Source organism: Aethalodelphis obliquidens, unplaced genomic scaffold (assembly GCF_003676395.1).
Source record: "Aethalodelphis obliquidens isolate GAN/ISIS:26980383/991018 unplaced genomic scaffold, ASM367639v1 scaffold62, whole genome shotgun sequence".
In the NCBI taxonomy this organism is placed as follows: domain Eukaryota; kingdom Metazoa; phylum Chordata; class Mammalia; order Artiodactyla; family Delphinidae; genus Aethalodelphis; species Aethalodelphis obliquidens.
Window position 1 is genome coordinate 9,787,407 of NW_020838006.1, and position 19,843 is coordinate 9,807,249.

General features: G+C 41.1%; 1 protein-coding gene across 6 annotated transcripts in view; it reads right to left on the reverse strand.

The window, feature by feature from the left end:
* ZNF197 (zinc finger protein 197) overlaps positions 1 to 19,843 on the reverse strand; it is a 63,695-nt gene that overhangs the window by 14,840 nt on the left and 29,012 nt on the right. The window contains exons 1-2 of one of the 6 annotated variants that reach the window (XM_027088281.1): positions 4,909 to 4,962; positions 743 to 1,212 (exon numbers count right to left, since the gene is read on the reverse strand). In XM_027088281.1, the coding sequence (XP_026944082.1) occupies positions 743 to 1,132 (390 nt within the window). In that variant the 5' untranslated portion in view covers positions 1,133 to 1,212; positions 4,909 to 4,962. Of the gene's footprint in view, positions 1 to 742; positions 2,216 to 4,908; positions 4,963 to 17,209; positions 18,704 to 19,843 lie in introns of those variants that run through there. The other 5 variants (XM_027088280.1, XM_027088285.1, XM_027088279.1 and 2 more) reach the window with 5 other exon arrangements.

The following is a 19,843-nucleotide window of genomic DNA, read 5'->3' on the forward strand; positions in this document are numbered from 1 at the left end:
TTTCCTGCCTCCATTTTCTTATCTCTCAAATGAGAAAGATGGATTAGTGATTAATACTGAAATATGTAGCTCTCAATTCTTCATTTTTATGATTTAAACAAATAAGCCCATCCTTGGTATCACTTCCAAGTTATATTCCAGACTTCTTATATAGAAATGTTTCTAGTGGGCTCCAGATTGACAGAAAGAGATCTGACACATACTAGAAACTATATCAAGATCCCAATTTAATAGCCAAGGATATAAAATCTTATCAGAGGCAAATATCTCAACCCAATCCCTTGGCTCACAGAATCCCCAGTAGGGGAAAACATGGGGAGGTCTTGCCAGATCTAGAAAGCTTCATTCATGCTTTCCCACTGCCTTTTATACTTCAGGCTTACAACATCACTCCAAACATACTTATACAAACAATACATATGTTTCTGTTTAGAGGAACACTTACAAATATTACATTCTTCAGATTCTTGAACCAAACTCAGCATTAGCAAGCATCACCCAAGGAGGCAAAGTAGAGTCAATGCCTTGTGTTGATTCTGAATTGGCCCAAAGACCCCAATCATAAATCCATTTCTCTCAAAATACATTCTGTGGTCTGAACAGCTCATGAACCTGTTTTAATTAGCATTAGGGTTGCTATTGTGTTATTGTTAATGAAAATCACAGCATCATCCTCTATCCCCTCTGTCCTGGGCCTACTCCCTCCTTCCACCTCAAACTCTTCCCCCTTCCCCTTTCTCACTTTTAGTGCTGGTCCATCGAGGTCTTTCTGCAGCTCCTCTACCAGGGCCACTGCCTCCTCACCACTCCCGGGGCGATGGATCTGCACCCAGGTCCGTATCTCTCCGGGCAGGATGCTCAGGAACTGCTCCAACACCAGCAGCTCAAGGATCTGTGCCTTGGTGCGTGCTTCTGGCCTCAGCCACCGGCGACAGAGCTCCCGGAGCCGGCTCAGTGCCTCCTGGGGTCCAGATGTCTCATGGTAACGTAACTGTCTAAAGTGCAGGTGGGAGGTCTCCCAAACAGAGGAGCTGCTCCCTTGGAAGCTGGTTCCCCACTTCCAGGTATCATCCTTCCCTTTAACAAGGCCCTCTTGTCTCAGAGTACTGTGGGCCCAATTTTCTCTTGTCATTGTTGTTATTTAAGAAAGGCTCCTCTCTAGGTCCCCTCAATCCTTGCTTGCCTTCTTCCTTAGAGCTTGGAGAACATCATCTATAAGACCTCAAGAAATCATTGTTAAAGTTAACCCAGAGAAACAATCAGGTTTTCCAGACCCCAGTTAGCTCTCACTAATGAAGAAACCTCCCTGAATGCAAAGTTCTAGATTCTGGGCCATGCCTCCTCTAACAGAGAAGCCCGGGCCCAAGGCTCTAGGGACACTAATACGCATGTTACCCAGACCATTGCTGATATCAAAAACATGAAATTCCTTTGGTCTTTTTTTTTTTGGCCACGTGGCATGTGGGATCTTAGTTCCCCGACCAGGGATCCAAGCCGTGCTCCCTGCATTAGAAGCATGGAGTCTTAACCACTGGATGGCCAAGGAAGTCCCTCCTTTGGTCTTTATTCACAGTTTCTCTTCCACCTAATTACAATAAATCCTTTATCCACCATTCTAACAATAGGCATCCTGGCTACTCCTGTGTGACCTTGAACAAGTTACCTCACTTCTAAGTCTCAGTATGGTAACCTGTAAAATAGGGGCAACAACAATTCCTATCTTATGGGCTTGTTGTAAGAAATTGATGTGAAATACATTTCAGGCTTTTGAATAGTGCCTGGTATATGGATTCAAATGTTAATCATTATCTTTCTGCAACTAGCACCCTTTCCTATGTTCTTAGGCTTCTGCTTTCTAGAAATAGTGCGTTTTTTAGAAATAATATGTCTCTTTCTTATTACAAAATGGAAAATCTGTAAAACCAGAAAACACATACAAAACCAAAGAACAATCACTGCTGTTGTTCTGGACTACATTCTTCCAGTCCTTTCTCCAACGGGCAATTTGGATCACAAAACTGGATCCAACTGTACTGCTCCATAATTTCACACACATTGTGTTGTAAACACAATATCAAATATTCTTCATCATTATTTTCAAGAGTACATCAGCCCATGGGACTTTCCTGGTGGTGCAGTGGTTAAGAACCCGCCTGCCAATGCAGGGGACATGGGTTTGAGCCCTGGTCCAGGAAGATCCCACATGCCGCGGAGCAGCTAAGCCCGTGTGCCACAACTACTGAGCCCGTGTGCCACAACCACTGAAGCCTGCGTGCCTAGAGCCCGTGCTCCACAACAAAGGGAGGCCACCGCAGTGAGAGGCCTGCGCACCACGGGGAGTAGTGGCCCCCACTCGCTGCAGCTAGAGAAAGCCCGTGTGCAGCAATGAGGACCCAATGCAGCCAAAAATAAATAAATTTTTTTTTAAAAAAAAGAATATATCAGCCCATTCATACTTTAGTCCTCTGTTGTTAGACGTTTAGATTTATATTTTTTCCTATGACAAATTCAGCTGCAATGACCATCTTTGTTAATGAATTTTTGATTACATTTCTGCTTACTTCTTCAGGAAAATTTCCCAGAAAAGAAACTGTTTGGCTGAAAGGTACAAATAGTTTAAACTTTTAAGGTTGTAATAGTTACATTACTATCAGTAACATATAAGAGTGCCCCATTAATTTTATTTAACACATGGACCCTTAAAATTCATGCTTATAATGGAGCAGAGGAGGCCAAAATATAAACATAATTTCAATATAATGTGTGAGTACAATTAATAGGAGGACATATAAGCACAGTAAGAATTCATGAACGTAATTTTGGGTTGGGCTGTAAAGAAAAAAAGACCACTGGAGTATTAGGAAAGCCATTCCAGGAATAAAGAAACTGTAATTTCAAAAGCAAGGGAGAGACAGCACATATAGCTCTGTTAAAAAGATTCTTTGCAAATCAGAGAAGGAAGTAAACTTTGAGGTAATTTTGTAGAATTAGAGTGAAGAGGTAAACAGAAGCCAATTCTAAAGGCTACTGAGAGGCAGCCAGAGGCATCCCAAGTAGCCAGAGTGGCACTGTCAAGCTCCTTCCACAGGAATTACACTCAGCATTTCAGCACCAAGCCACTGTAGATTTAACCTGTGTCTGTGAGCATCCGTGCTTTATCTATTTTTACTTTGTGCATCTGTTAGCAAGATGTGTCCTAAGGGAACTGCTTCTTTGCTTTACATCATTTCAGCTTATGAAAGGTTTCATAAGAATACTCTACTTTCAGGGACTTCCCTGGTGGTGCAGTGGATAAGACTCCATGCTCCCAATGCAGGGGGCACAGGTTTGATCCCTGGTCAGGGAACTAGATCCCACATGCGTGCTGCTACTAAGAGTTTGCATGCCACAACTAAGGAGCCCACAGGCCGCAACTAAGGAGCCTGCCTGCCGCAACTAAGACCTGGCGCAACCTAAATTAACAAAACAAAAACAACCCTACTTTCAGACATTAGGGGAAACCTGTAGTCTAAACAAATAATTAAAGTTCTAAATTAAGTAGTAGTAGGGATAGAACAATTGAGAAAAACTGAGCAGTTCTTTGGTAACTGATCTGGGGGTGATGGAAAGGAATTTAAAAAAAGGATTTCTATCCCATGTTCACAGATAGGAAGACTCAATATTGTCAACATTTCAGTGCTTCTCAACTTCATCTATAGATTCAATGCAACTCCAATCAAAATCTCAGTAAGCTATTTTGTGGATATTGACAAACTGATTCTAAAGTTCACATGGAGAGGCAAAAGACCCAGGATAACTAACACAATATTGAAGAAGAAGAAGAACAAAGTTGAGAGACTGACACTACCCACATCAAAACTTTCTAAAAAGCTACCATGATGAAGTCAGCATGGTACTGGCAAAATTGTAGACAAATCAATGGGACAGAATAGAGAGTCCAGAAATAGACCCACATGAATAGTCAACTGATCTCTGAGAGAGAGTCAACGTAATAAAATGGAGCAAATATAGTCTTTTTGGCAAATGGTGCCGGTACAACTGGACATTCACATGCAAAAAATGAATCTAGACACAGACTTTACATCTTTCACAAAAACTAACTCAAAATGGATCAAAGATCTAAATGTAATGTGCAACACTATAAAATTCCTGGAAGATAACCTAGGAGAAAACCTAGATGATCTTGGGTATGGTGATAGCTTTTTAGATACACACAAAAGGCACGATCCTTGAATGAAATAATTAATAAACTAGACTTCATCAAAATTAAAAAATTCTGCTCCGCAAAAGGTAATGTCAAGAATGAGAAGACAGGGCTTCCCTGGTGGCACAGTGGTTGAGAGTCCGCCTGCCGATGCAGGGTACATGGGTTCGTGCCCCAGTCCGGGAAGATCCCATATGCCGCGGAGCGGCCAGGCCCGTGAGCCATGGCCACTGAGCCTGCGCATCCGGAGCCTGTGTTCTGCAACAGGAGAGGCCACAGCACTGAGAGGCCCGCGTACCGCAAAAAAAAAAAAAAAAAAAAAGAATGAGAAGACAAATACTTGCAAAAGACACATACTATTATCCTTCCTTTGTATATTTTATACAAAGAACTCTTAAAACTTAATAAGAAAACAAACAACTCAATTAAAATATGGCCCAAGGGGGAATTCCCTGGTGATCCAGTGGTTAGGACTCAGAGCTTGCACTGCCAGGGGCCTGGGTTCAATCCCTGGTCAGGGAACTAAGATATCACAAGCTGTGTGACAAGGGAAAAAAAAAAAAATTAAGATAAAATGACTCAAAGGCCTAAACAAATACCTCACCAAAGAAGATATACATATTTCAAATAACTGCACAAAAATATGCTCCACATCATATGTCATCAGGGAAATGAAAGTTAAAACAATGAGATACCTTACGTACCTACTAGAATGGCCAAAATCCAGAACACTGGCAACACCAAATGCTGGTGAAGATGTGGAGCAACAGGAACTCTCATTCATTGCTGGTGGGAATGCGAAATGGTACAGCCACTATGGAAGACAGTTTGGCAGTATCTTACAAAACTAAACATAATCCTACCATAAATTCTAGCAATTGTGTTCCTTGGTATTCATCCAAAGAAACTGAAGACATACATCCACACGAAAACCTGCACATGGATGTTTACAGCAGCTTTATTCGTAACTGTCGACACCTAGAATCAACCAAGATGTCCTTCAATAGGTGAATGAATAAACTGTGGTACATCCAGACAATGGAATATTACTCAGTGCTAAAAAGAAACAAGCTATTACGTCATGAAAAGATACAAAGGAAGCTTAAATATGGACTACCCAGTGAAAGACGCTAATTTGAAAATCTAATATACTATACAATTCCAACTATATGACATTCTGGAAAAGGCAAAACTATGGAGACAGTAAAATGATCAGTGGTTGCCAACGGTTGGAGAAGGAAGGGATGAGCAGGCAGAACACAGAGGATTTTTAGGGCAGTGAAACCATGCTATATACTAAAATGGTGGATACATTATACAAATCATTATAAATCTGTCCAAACCCATAGAATATATAAACACAGAGAGTGAGCCTTTATGTAACCTTTGGACTTTGGGTGATTAAAATGTGTCTGATACAGGTTCACCAACTGCAACAAAAGGTACCACTCTGGTGGGGGATTTTTTTTTTTTTTTGGATTGAAGTATAGTTACTACACAATGTTGTATTAATTTGTGCTGTACAGCAAAGTGATTCAGTTATACATAAATATACTCTTTTTATATTCTTTCCCATTATGGTTTAGCACATGATATTGAATATAGTTCCCTGTGCTACACAGGAGGACCTTGCTGTTTATCCATTCTATAAATACTAGCTTGCATCTGCTAATCCCAAACTCCCACTCCATCCCTTCAGTGGTGGGGGATGTTGATATGGGGGGACGCTATGCAAGAGAGGGGGCAGGGAGTATATGGGAAATTTCTGTATTTTCTGCTTAATTTTCCTGTGAACGTAAAACTGCTCTAAAAAAAAAAAGTCTGTAAGTAAATAAAACCCGGGGCGGGGCGAGAAGGATTTCTAAATAATTTTCTACGGTAAATTATCAGAATTCTATTTACTCTTACTTTGCAGATAGATACAAATAACAAATCCTTAAACATACATTTTGTTTGCTTCTCACAAAAGGTTTGTGAGCCACACGTTAAAAAGAACAAAAGAAGCCTCAAAGGAACTAAGTGATTCACTCAAGGCCACTCAGTTATGGGAGCAAATTCTGAACTCAGGGATTCTAACTCCAAAAGTCCAAAATAACTGCATCTAAGAAAAGACTTCTGAAACCCAAACAACTATTCTAAAGCAATGGTTTAGAATAATAATGACAACAATTCATTATAAAGCTTTAATCTGGCAAGCGGTAAAACGAAAATAAACAACCATACGTAGTCACTCGCAGGTTGGCAATGACCTTTCTTGCAAAAGACGGCTTTTACGCTGAGTTTACCATCTTAGTGCTTAATGTGAAAATACATTCTCTAAAGCAATAGTGGTACGGCTTGTCTAAGTTTGCTTCTTAAATACCATTATATTACAAAATTAAAAGATGAGAACCGGTCCATACCTCGAGGGAAAAAAAAAAAGGCCCCATTAGTCTGGGAGCCCCTGCTCCAGGGAAGTCTCAAGCTGTTTCTCAGCATCAGTCTCAGAGAAGATGGGAAAAGAGCAGAAAAGCCTGAGCTGGGGAACCTGACTACTGAGGGCGGTGTTCTCAAAGGGGCAGCACATTCTACTAACTCGAGGGCCGGTCCACAGACACTCAGACTCAGGGGCTCTGTCTTCAATACCTTCCCCAAGCCGCAGCCAAGGCGTCCACCTCAACACGGAGCGGAGGGACCGCCCTGGGGGTAAGGGCCGGAGAGGGGTCGGCGAAGGCTGCGCTGCCCTGGCGAGCTCAAGCCGCACCCCGGGCCGCCCTCCCCGCGTGCCAACCTGACCCGAGCCCACCCCGCTCACCGGGGGCTCCCGCAGCGGCTCCGGCCTTGGGGACCGCCGCTTCGGCGCCGGGACGCCGGGAGATGACACGGGAACTGGACGCCACGGCACCTGAGGCCCCAAATAATGGCTGACCCGCGGATACCGCGATTTCCGGTCGCTCACCCCACCTCCCAGTGCCGGCTCTCTAGGAAGCCATAGCTCTATGGTTCCTAGTTTTTCCCGGTGAAGGCGAAGAAAAGCGGAGCTCCTGGACCCTTGGGTCTTCATTCCTCCCAACCAAAGAGTAGGCGTAGCTGTGTTCCGGAACACAAGGATCAGCGGTGAATCACACGGTTCAGGCCCTCAGGACGCTTGTTGTCTCCTGAAGGAACGGAACCTTTTTGTTTTAATTTGCAGTTCAACTGAGGTTGATGGGGAGTAATTCTTCATATGTCTGAGTGACTTCGTGGGTGACTTTTCCAATCTATTCTTGAACCTGGAGCAGTTCTCACTGTAAATAACATGGCTTATAAATGACTCCCTTGTGAACTGGCTTACTGTCGAGTATCTCTTGCCCAAATGATGAGATAATGGAGCTCTGGTGTTAAATATTAAGCTGAAACTGCGATAGAGAGACACTGCCTCTCTGGAATGAGAAAGTTGTTGCAGTTGTCCATCACCCTGGGTAAAGTTAGGTCTGTGTAAAGGAAACTGAACTCTGATTCTCTCTTTGATACTTAGATATTTTAAGTTTGGACTCCTGGAGTCGTCAACCCCTATATAAGACAGACCAGAAAGAGGCTCCAAGAGGGTGTTGCAGGAGAGGGAAATGTCATGTCCTGGGACCCACAGGAGCCCTTAGAATGGACCATGGCCAAGTGAGGGTCCTTGGGTTGTGCAGGAAAAAATTCAAGAGCTCACCAAAGAGAAGTGAAAGCAAGTTTATTTAGAGCGATACACACTCCACGGCCGAATGTGGACTGTCTCAGAAAGTGAGAGTGGCCCCAGGGCATGGGGCTGTAGTTTTTATGGGCTAAGTAATTTAATACGCTAAGGAATGGGAGGAATATTGCTGTTACCAGAAGGAATATTGCTATTTCTCGGAAGGGTGGGGATTTCCCAGGAATTGGGCCACTGCCCACTTTTTGGCCTTTTCTGGTCTGTCTGGGAACTGTCATGGCTGAAGGGGCATGATTTTTAGTATTACAATGAAGGTATAATGAGCTAAAGGTCAATGACCAGACTTTTCTCAAAGCTACCTTGGTTACCAAGCAGGTTCTAGCTGGTCTTTATCGAATCCAAACAACTGTGCTCCATCTTCATTTATCTAGAGTTTGTGTCCTGCCCCTTTCCCTCCTGTGTCAAGGGCCAGGGCCATGTCTGTCTGGATCCCTTGTATACTTGGCACCTAGCACAAAGCCATACTAGGTGCTAGATGAACATTTGTTGAATGAGCAAGGTGTTATTCTGTATATATGTTCTCTCCTGGCTTTCAATGAACACTTGCCTAAACATTTCAGCCTATACTCTTTCATTCATTCAACAAGTATTAACTGAGTACTAACCATGTGCTAGACACTATTTTAGGCACTAGGGACATAAATGAAGAGGTAAAGTCCCTAGGAGCTTACATTTCTAGTGGGGGTAGACAGGAAAACAAATACAAAATATGTCAGGGAGTGATACATGCTAAGCAGAAAGATGGTAAAGACCCAACAAAGGAGGCTTAGAAGCAGCAGCCAACCAAGTAGAAGGAGAACCAGGAGATAGTACTTTATAGGTCTCAAAGCACGAATGGGAGATTTTGAAATAATAATCAACGTGGTCCCTGCTCCCCCTACACTAAATCATTTTACTTGTGACCTGAGGCCCCTTCTCCTCCCCTGCCTGCCCAAGTAGACAGAGGTTATTCACTGTGAGACTAGAAAAAAAGGGTACAAAGACTATACTGTCAGGTCAATAGACACTTTTGGGAGATGGAAAGACATGCTTGCCAAACAAGTGTTTCTGCTGGGGAAGAAGAAAGGAATGAGAGGAGCCAAAATGACTAATTGGTCTGTGGATGACTGACCAGTGAGCCTATAATCATCCACACCCTACCAAGCAGTGGCCTGGAAGGATGTAACCAGAGTTGTCTGCTGGTGAGGACCACTAATTGCCAATGGTCAGCCTAGAGCCCCAGTTTTATCATTCAGTTTGTGCCCTGAGATTCAGCCTGGTGCCCATCTGACAGTCAAGGAATTTGAAGCCTCCTCATCCTCACCCCAAGATGAAAGACTTGGTTATCTTGTGGGATGATGGTAGTCGAAAAGGGACACCCTACCTTTGAAGAAGATGGAACTATATGGAATCTGTTAAAAGTGGCCCAGAGAGCTGGGATGTTGGTGGAATACAACACATAGCCTCTGTTTTACGTACACTCACACATTCTTAGCACGTAGAATTCCCACAGGTGAAGTACACTGGATTTGGAATCAGAAAACCTAGGTTTGGGTCCTGGCTCTTTCTCTTACTAGCTCTGTGATGTTATTAAGTCAGCCTCTAAGTCTCAGTTTCTCTGTCGGTCAAATATTGGTATAATGCCTACTTCATAGCGTTGTTGTGAGCATTCAGTAAAAGGGTCATGTGAAAATACTTTATGAGACAATTTAGTTGTCAATAAAGTTGGATAAAAGAAGTAATGGTCAAAATCTAGAACTTGGCATAATGTAATATTTGTTCATTAAGTTAATATTAGGACTTCAGGCACCTCAAAAGCAAACAAGAATTAAATGAGTTTGTTAGGGCTATACAGTATATTCAGTTAATTAGGGACATAGGCAAGAATGGAACCGAGATCTTTCTGCTCTTTCTTTTGCAACAGGTTACATGCACCTAAACTGTCCAGATACCATAGAAATTCACTTAAACATAGAACATGCCAACTCTGAAACATTCTTCTGAACTAAGCCCCTACTTTAATGCCAATAAATAGCTTGGAAAGTTGAGTTCTATTCTTAATATTGCAGTTTTGCAAACATCCCTTCAACCATTCCCATAGTTTTTAAGGGCCCAGACTCTGGAGCCAAAATCTCTGATTTTAAATCCAGGTTCATATGTGAGTACAACCCCCTTTTTGTGAGAAAGAAAAGGACACTAAAAAATGAGGGACCTCGGACTTCCCTGGCGGTCCAGTGGTTACAACTCCACGTTTCCAATGCAGGAGGCATGTGTTCGATCCCTGGTCAGGAAACTAAGATCCCACATGCAGTGTGGTATAGCTAAAAAATAAAAATAAAAAAAAATAAGAGGGACCAGACGTACACTCACGGCTGCCTCACCTTCTCATGGACCACTTTGTCTCTGAGAAGCAAGATCAACACATTCTCCTATCTTTGTGGTTCTCCTGTTTAATTTCATTGTCTTGCCTTAACAGGAAGGAAAATTGACCCTTCATTTTGGGGAGGGAAGAATTATACCAGATCCTTTGTCATACGTCAGTCACACACCAATTTGCATTTAAAAACAAACAAACAAACAGCCCCACAACACTGGTAGAGTAGGATTTTATAGAAAGATGAGAAACACGACCTTAACATTCAGACTAGGATTTCTGTTTTAGTTGACCAGTATTCTGAGGTCTTAGCCCCATCTTAGACTATCGGTCCTCTCCCTCCAGCCTCTTCTCAAATACCTATCTATGATGTTGATTGATGCTCTTACACCTCTAATTTGGAGAGGCCCAAAAGCGTACTTTTAAGTCAATCTAGAATCTTCCATCCTTAGCAGTGGCTAGGTGTCTGGGCAGAACAAAATGTAACTGAGGCCCTCCCCAGTCCAAGAGATTATGCAAATACTTCTCTTTCAGGTATTGGAAAATAATGGAATTAGTACTACATGGTTGAAGGGATTATTTCTAGACACTAAATTCTGAGTCAGGCATACGGAGAAGAGATCATGGAGCTCTTCAAGAATGCTAGCTCTCCCTTTGCCAATTTATTTCTCATAGTATTGATGAAAGTTTTGTCTTCTGGACCCTCCCAGTGTGGGTGAGTAGGTCTTGAACGACAAATCCACTTTAATAATCCAATCTCCCTAAACCTTTGAATTCCCGCCCCGTACATTAAACCAAGGGAGGGCGGGCATTTCTGATTCATTCACAACAGGCCATCTTTTGGTCCATGTTTCAGCCAGTCAACCAAACTGTCAGAGCCCTTTCTAACTCCCAGATTTGCAGATTCAAATGCTAATCTCTTCTGAAAACAACCTCACAGACACACCCAGAAATAATGTTTTGCCAGCTTTCTGGGCAACCCTTAGCCCAGTCAAATTCAACATAAAATTAACCATAATAGGGCTCCCCTGGTGGCGCAGTGGTTGAGGGTCCGCCTGCCGATGCGGGGTACACGGGTTCGTGCCCTGGTCTGGGAGGATCCCGCATGCCGCGGAGCGGCTGGTTCCGTGAGCCATGGCCGCTGAGCCTGCGCGTCCGGAGCCTGTGCTCCGCAACGGGAGAGGCCACAGCAGTGAGAGGCCCGCGTACCGAAAAAAAAAAAAAAAAAAAAAAATTAACCATCATAATAATTATCCCTTTAAGTAGTGTAGAATCTCATCTAATTGGTGTCTTCTCTTTCATTCCTGACATTGGTATTTTGTGTCTTCTCTTCTTTTAGCCTGATCAGTCTTGCTAGAGGTTTATCAATTTTATTGATTTTTCTAAAAGAACCACTTTTGGTTTCATTAATTTTTTTCTATTGTTTTTGTTTTCTGTTTTCTAGTTTTCCACTCTGACCTTATTACTTCATTTCTTCTGCTCACTTTGATTAAAAAAAATTTTTTATTCAAGTATAGTTGATTTAAAATGTTGTGTCAGTTTCAGGTGTACAGTAATGATTTGGTTATATATATATATTTCCTCATATATTGTGCCAATCAGTACTTGTGTCAGTGAAGGGGTCTAACGGCCCAGACCTCTCACTTCAAGTTTGGGCAATCTTGAAAGGCCATCCCAGTCTGAGTCTGAAGCCAGCAAAGGGAACATAGGTAACTCTGTGACTGCAACACACCTATCTTCTCCCACTGCTAATCCTGCTTTCGTCACTCTCTCTACAGATGTTAATCCCAATAACGCTCTCCAATAAATTTGCTGCATGTTATCCTGTCCCAGAGTTTACTTCCCAAAAAGTTCAACTTAAAACAATCAGATAACTCAACTTTTTTCATTGTTAATTTTTAAATAACTGTTCCAGGTGTACTTGGATATGTAAATACCTAATTTTATATTACTTTCTTGGTCTGGTGTTTACCAAATTTGAACCCTGAAATACCATGAGGATTGATCCATGACTATAAATTATTAGGGAGACTTTTATTTTACATTTAAAGCCCAGGACAAGCCCCACAAGCTTCCTTAATGTCTTCCCTCTGCTCCTGACTCACTTTTTTTTCTAATGTATGCTTTCACTGAGGGTGTAGCCCTGTAAAGATCTAGGTTTCTTGTTAATCTAGGTTCCAATTTTCCACCTCTTTGTAAGCCCAAGGACTCAAATCCTGCCCTTGTGGCTGATAAAATCTAAGTCCCTTGGCGACCAAGATCTCCAAATTGCTGCATGGCACCCAAGGCCTTATCACCCACTTATCTTTCTGACTTCCATTTCCTCTTCATTCTAGGCTTTGAGGATTTATTTCACTTTCTTGAAAGCCCTGTAAAAGGATGTTCAAGTTTTATCCAGCATTTCTAGGTTGTTTCATAGCCAAAGGGCTTTATGATTATTTTGTTTGCCATATTGTTCTATTATAAATTTTTAAAACATGAATCTCTGTTCAACTTTGTTGTTAAATCAACACTGCAAATGTGACCGCATTTTCTTTCACTCAGTAAACTGGTTGCTAATTTGTTATGGTTATACTAACTTTGGTATATGTCTCAATAATTTTGTGACTTATAGACTTTTCTGAGGGAAAATGGACAATCATCACACAAATAGTCATGTAAAGAGTCAAGGCTCCTAATGGAGAGTTTTCTTAAATCCCCACAGCAAAAGTTTTGCTTTATATAGATTCCTACGCCCTGTCCCAGAAATGCTGATTTGCTGGGCCTGGGAAATTACTTATATTACTTCTTGTGATTCCCAGATTTGGACTTCACTGGACTTAGAGACTGGTTATAGCTTTCTCGTGTCTACAAACCTTGTACGTCAAATTGTGCCACGTGGATTTGAAATGGTCAGTGGAAAGAGTGTGACCTAGTCAAGTCCTGTATCTATGTTGCCCAGAAAGGCATCTGCCGTATCCTTTTTGACCCCTCACCAAACTGCCTTCTGGAGCAGAAATGGACTTCAGGGAACATGCTGGTTTTATTCAGCCAAATGACGTCTACATAATAGTATAGGTTTGAAACACAGATGAGACCAGAGCGGGGGCGGGGGGGGTGGGAAAATACGTGGCTGTTCAAATTCTCTAAGGAAATAACAGAAGGACACTTTCTAATGGTTAGAGCTCTAGTTTATGTAGAGTTGGCCCTCCGTATCTCTGGGTTCTGCATCCATGTGTTTAACCAACCACAGATAAAAAATATTAAAAACAAAAAAAAATTCCAAAAAGCAAAACTTGAATTTGCCACACTGGCAACTATTTACATATTATTTACATTGTATTTACAACTATTTATATAGCACTTACATCATATTAGGTATTATAAGTAATCTAAAGATGATTTAAAGTATACGGGAGGATGTATATAGGTTGTATGCAATAGTTTGCCATCTTATATAAGGGACTTGAGCATCCTTTGAGTTTGGTATAGGGGTGGGGCTCCTGGAACCAATCCCCTGCACTTACCGAGGGACAACTCTATTATAAGTGTGAAAATAACAAGCTTCATGTTGTGTTTGAATCTCAAACAACAGAATCATTCTTTCTAAAAACAGCTGCTTAAAAGAAGAGCAAACTGGACAGTTTTCTTCCCACTCTCAATAAAGGAAGGAAGCAAAGGGAAAAAAATTCAGTGATATTTATAACAAGTAAATAACAACAGATATTTATTGGAGGAATTATAGCTATCTTCTGCAAAAACAGTTTTATGACTCCAGTTTTATAACATCAGAGGTGACTATAGACAGTCTAGTTTCTAAACACAACCTAACAATATGAGCATACTATTTTATTTATATTGAATGGGAAAACATTAAAAAGCAAGTCTGTCTCTCAGGATACAGAGCTGAAATGAAATATAGTCTTATGGGATTCATATTCAATGGAATTACTCAGCTATTTAAAGCTCTTTTTGGTTTCAATTTTCTTCTCAGTTCCTAATAAGACCTAACATAGTACACATCATCAATGAAAAATATCTCTAAGTCTAGGGAGACACTTTCCTCTCTATGCATGATTCTTTGTCTTTCATATTTCCCTTTAATCAAGGCTACATAAGATTTTAATTTCACACTTTTTCTCACAACTAAAAAGAGACATGTATATTTCTAGTCCACACCAAAGCAATTCTCAATAACCAGGGTATCTGTGACTAAAAAACACTTGCCTCTTCATATTCCTCAGGAATATTCAGGGTACTAAAAACTAAAGTGAATAAATGTGAGTGCACAGGAAGCTGGCAGATGACAAGAACACGGATGGGCAATACACAGTAGTTTAGTGATGTACATTTCAAAAGAGCTGGGGTTTTGGTGGAATAGAGAAGAAATGGCCGTACAAAGAGGTAAACGGGTTGGGGGAGAAAAAACTAGCAATTGAGGGACTGCAGAGGAAGCACTGCTGTTAGGGAACAACCAGGCTTCCATTAGAACAGGAAGTTGGAAAAAACACATTCAAGGAGACAGATCCTGAATTCCAGAGTGTATCATGAAAGGGCTTGAAAGGAACTGCAAAATTAAACTCTGGCTGAAGCAGGCAGCTGGTAGTCTTGAAAAACTTCTGGAGGAAGGTGAATGGTCAGTTCAAATTATATTGCAAAATATTTATATGAAAAGGTACAGAGACCATCTGTCAACATTTACTCCTGCAGCTTAGGACAGGCATCAACCTCTCAGACTAGAAGCTAGTGAAGGCCTCCTCCAGGGTCCGCTATCTTAGCTTGCCTGGGCAAGAAAAGTGAACGTATTCTGATCTCTGGCCAGTCTCCTAGAAGGTATTTACTCTTGAAGATCACAGTCTTTTAAGATGAAAAAGAAAGCCTATTTGAAGAAAAAATTTCAGATGCTATGACACAGTGGTAGGAAAATGTTTTGGTCAGAGAACACTTGCTCAGCAATATAGGACGCATCAACAACTCTGCTTAGCAATAATAAATGCTTAAAAAGTACCACCTGACAGGCACACAGGAAGCTGTTTGCCTATTTTCTTAAAGCAGTTTTAGCAGGGCCAGGAGACATTAGTCCTGGGAGTTTCCACATAGGTAATCAGCAGGTGAGGATGGCTGCCATGACAAAAGGCATGAATATTAATTACAAATCCCTTGTAGAATTTTAAAAGGACACATGACAAGGGAAAAATGATGGAAGTGCCCTTACTGCTGCAGTTCTGTTTAGCCACTGCCACATGTGGGTGACCCTACTCTCGTGTCCACCCAGACTCTTGGGGAAGTGCCTACCCAAGGGTAACCAATGTTACAAGAGTCTTACCCCCTGAATGCAGCAGATCTGTTCCAGAGCCTCCAAACCTTGCTTTAAATAACTATGCAAAGAGGGACTATTACATCACAAAATAATATGTAAGCCATTATCCTATCAAAATAGGACGAAATCAAACAATCCCTTTTCACCCAAATATACCCTTCACACCTTCCAATTCTTTCTAAGAAGTAACAGCAAGGAAGAAATATATAATCCTTAAAACTAAATTACAAGGTGCAGAGACAGGCCATAAATCTAACTCAGAGAAGACTGACAGCATCTTCCTTATGAAACCATGATCAAATAACTGTCCAGATATAATCAACCACCTTTCACAGAAGTGGCTACTCAGGGGGATCCCAACTGGTCTCCCCCTCGCATAGAACCATCATGATGGACAGAGGCACTTTGGTATAATAAAGAAAGCATGGACTTTAAAGTCAGATCTGAGTTCACATTCTGGCTCCAACCACTTACTAGCCAGTCACCTAACCTCACTGAGACTCAATTTTCTTGTACCAATGTTATGAGGATTGGATGGGATATCAAATCCTCAGTAATCCCTGAAACAATAAATCACTACGTGCATAAGACAAATGGTGTTAGGTTTGGGCATTCACTGTATACAAAGAAAGAGGAATGGCTGCGTTAAGAATGGGGAGATTCTAAGTGTTCCCAGACGGATTCTGAGCTGTCTTAAAAGTTTAAAATATTGGTTGTAAACAGATTAAGGCCTTCTCAGAGGGCTAGAGAAAAAGAAAGGCTTGTCACACATTTACATGCATTATCTCATTTAATCCTCACAACAACCCTGTGAGGTAGGTTGTTATTCCCATTTTACAGATAAATCTGTGGCTCAGAGCATTTGAGGGACTTGTCCAAAACTGACAAGCTAGGGCACAGCAGATTTGGAATTAGAACTCATATGTCTCTGACCCAAAAGTCTGCACTTTCAGCTACGAAACTCCATGTAACACGTGAAGGCAGAGTCTTCTCCTTGTTTGAATTATGCTGTGTCTCTTTAAAGGCTTTGAAACTGCAATTGTTCCAATTTCATAAGATGGCATTTTTTCTGTAGACATATATCGAAAAGGTGGAGCCTAGGTGGTTCTTTATTATCTGCGGATCCTTCTAAAACTGTGGGAGAGGAAAATGTAGTAAAGCTTTGCTGTTTTCTTTTAACCTAACAGTGATTAAGAAAGTGGATTATATATTCTGTTGACAACTGTAAAGTCAATTTATCTCAAAACTGCAAAAGCCAACAACTGGTATTTATGATGTAATACACAGGAAACAGGCTCTAAAAGGAAGTGACGTGCTCAGGGTTCCCCTGCTACTAAGTGTCAGTATTAGGGTACAATCCCAGGACTTTAGAGTCTATGTTCTATGCGCCTTTCATAACCCTGTTGAGTGAAAATGAACATGTACTCGTTGTATTTAAAAAATACAAAAGTAGTACATTCTCACTGTAGAAAAATATGAAAGTAGTACATTCTCACTGTAGAAAATCTAAAAAGCATAGAAAAGTACAGAGAAGAAAATAGAAATTACCTATAATCCTATTACCCAGAGATAATCACTGTTAACATTTTGGTTTGGTATTGTTTCATTCCCATTTCTTTCCTTTGCATAAATGTTTTTTTAAAATTTGGATTGTATTTCATTGTTTTTCTCTTTATCTTCCATTTCATCTAAATCATTTCCCCCATGGCATTAAATATTCTTTAAAAATGTTTACAATGGGTGCCAAACCATCATATGGCTAGACCATCATTCACTTAAACCCTGTACGGTTGAAAATCTAGTTTTCTTCCTCCAGTTATATATGATGCTGGCATGAATAGCCCTTCTGTTAATCTTTGTCTACTTCTGATTACTTTCCCTGTATGAATTCTTAGAGAATTAAGGTTGATGATACTGAAAAATTGCTTTTCCAGAAAGTAGCAATTAGGTCCACTTCCAACAATATATGTCATTTATGACGTTTCTTTCTCCTCATTATGTTTTCTCTGGTGTTGAATAAGCTGTGAACTATAACGATAGGCTTTCCCACACTCACTACATTTATAGGGTTTCTCCTTTGTGTGGGTTCTTAAATGTAGAATAACTTGAGAAGTCTGCCTGAAGGTTTTTCCACACTCGTTGCATTTATAGGGTTTCTCTCCAGTGTGCACTCTCTGATGATCAATAAGATTTCGATTAGAAGTAAAAGCTTTCCCACACTCATTACATTTGTAAGGTTTCTCTCTACGATGAAGTCGCTGATGTTCATTAAGGGTCTTCTTTAAGATGAAAGCTTTCCCACACTCATCACATTCATAAGGCTTCTCCCCAGTGTGAATTCTCTGATGGTCCATAATCTTTGTATTAGAAACACATGTTTTCCCACACTCCTTACATTTGTAAACTTTTTTTCCTTTGTGCATTCTCTGATGTTGAGTAAGGTTTGAACTACGGCTAAAGGCTTTCCCGCACTCGATACAAGTGTAGGGCTTCTCGCCAGTGTGAACTCTGTGATGTGAAATCAGACCAGAACTCCGACTAAAGGCTTTTCCACACTCCTTACATTCATAAGTTTTCTCCCCACTGTGGATTCCCTGGTGCCGAATGAGGTGTGACTTACCACTGAAAGATTTCCCACATTCGCTGCACGTGTAGGGCTTCAGTCCAGTGTGGATTCTCTGATGAACAACCAGGTTGGAGCTATGACTGAAGGCTTTTCCACACTCCTTACACTTATAGGGTTTCTCTCCTGTGTGGATTCGTTCATGTACTGTGAGGTTTGCACTCTGACTAAAGGCTTTCCCACACTCAGTACACACATACTGTCTCTTTTCAGCCTGACTTCTCTCATTTATTGTAGGGTCATCTTTTTCAGATTCTTGGTCCCTCACTTCTGTGAATGTTTTATTATCCTTAACTGTCTTCTGTTTGAAGTTTCTCATCTTTCTCCTCATTTTCTCTTGCTTGAAGCATCCCAGTGGCCCCTTGAGTCTTCCCTTTCCCTTCAGAGGAGCTTTCTAAACATTGACTTCCTTGGCAACACCTCTGCAGAGTTTTCTTGAAAGTATGAGATTCAGATTTTTTGGGAATGATGTTTTTGAATCAATACTTCCTCAATCCCCGTTTCACCATCTGACAGAAGAAAGAAAAGTTGCACATGTCACCTGCTCTCTATACTAGAGGAAGGAGAATTATCCAAGGATAACAAGATGTGGCAGAACACAAGGTCCCTCATGGAAAAGTAGGTGTTCAAAGGCAGGGGGACCTGATCAAAAAGATGAGAAAAATGAGGATAGACATAGAAGCCAATGGAAAGGCTTATGGAAAGCCAGGGGCTGACAGGAGCCCAACATGTCCAGCATCAGAATGAACGATGAGTAGTATAAAACCCATCCTGGTTTCTTCCTGTCTCATGCTCTACTCCCAGAATTGGAGCCATCTAACTCCTAATCTGATCCCTAGAAAAAATGCACTGAAAGATCCTTCGTTCAGTAGCTTAAGTGACTAATCTTCAGATCAGTTTGGCATTTAGTTCATGCTGACCTATTCCCCTAGTACCAGTGATATAGTGGCTGGAACAAAATAGGTGCTCAAAAATTGTTTTATAGAATAATAACTCTGATTTTGTCTTAAGGTATGACTAAGATTTCATCTTTTGCTTTGGTTGAGGTACTACATCCCTCTTCTTAAACTTTGTTGTGATAGGGGTAACACAATTCTTCCAATATTGGAGTGTAGTCATATCACAGCCTACTCTGTAGCGGCTGGTCTGTAGCTGGATTCAGCTGTATGTGCTAGTTCAGTCTGTCTGCTTTTCACCAAGCAGTCTACTGGGTGAACCTGAGAGGCTGAACTAGGAAACAGGGTTAATTAAAGCATGGCAGGGGAAACTCTAATAGGACCTTGCATGGTACAGTGGTAAAGTATCTAAAGATGGCAGTAGGGTGAGAGCAGTGGGCAGCACAACCAAGAGGGGCCAATACATGAAACCAATGTCAGGGATGAGCAGGAATTTCCCAACTGGTTTGATGTAAAGCTCTGAACATATAGATATCCCTAGCAGACCTCAATCTAGAGGGGACTGAGTCATAAAAGAAAACTGAAAGATGACTCCATGATACTAACACATGACTAATTTTCCTTTTACTATGTTCCTTTTCAGACTTGTCCATATTCATAATTATATAGTTGTAAATATACAGTAGATATAATTTTGCATCCTACTTCTTTTACTTATTATAAGTATTTTTCCATATTGCTATTAACTCTTCA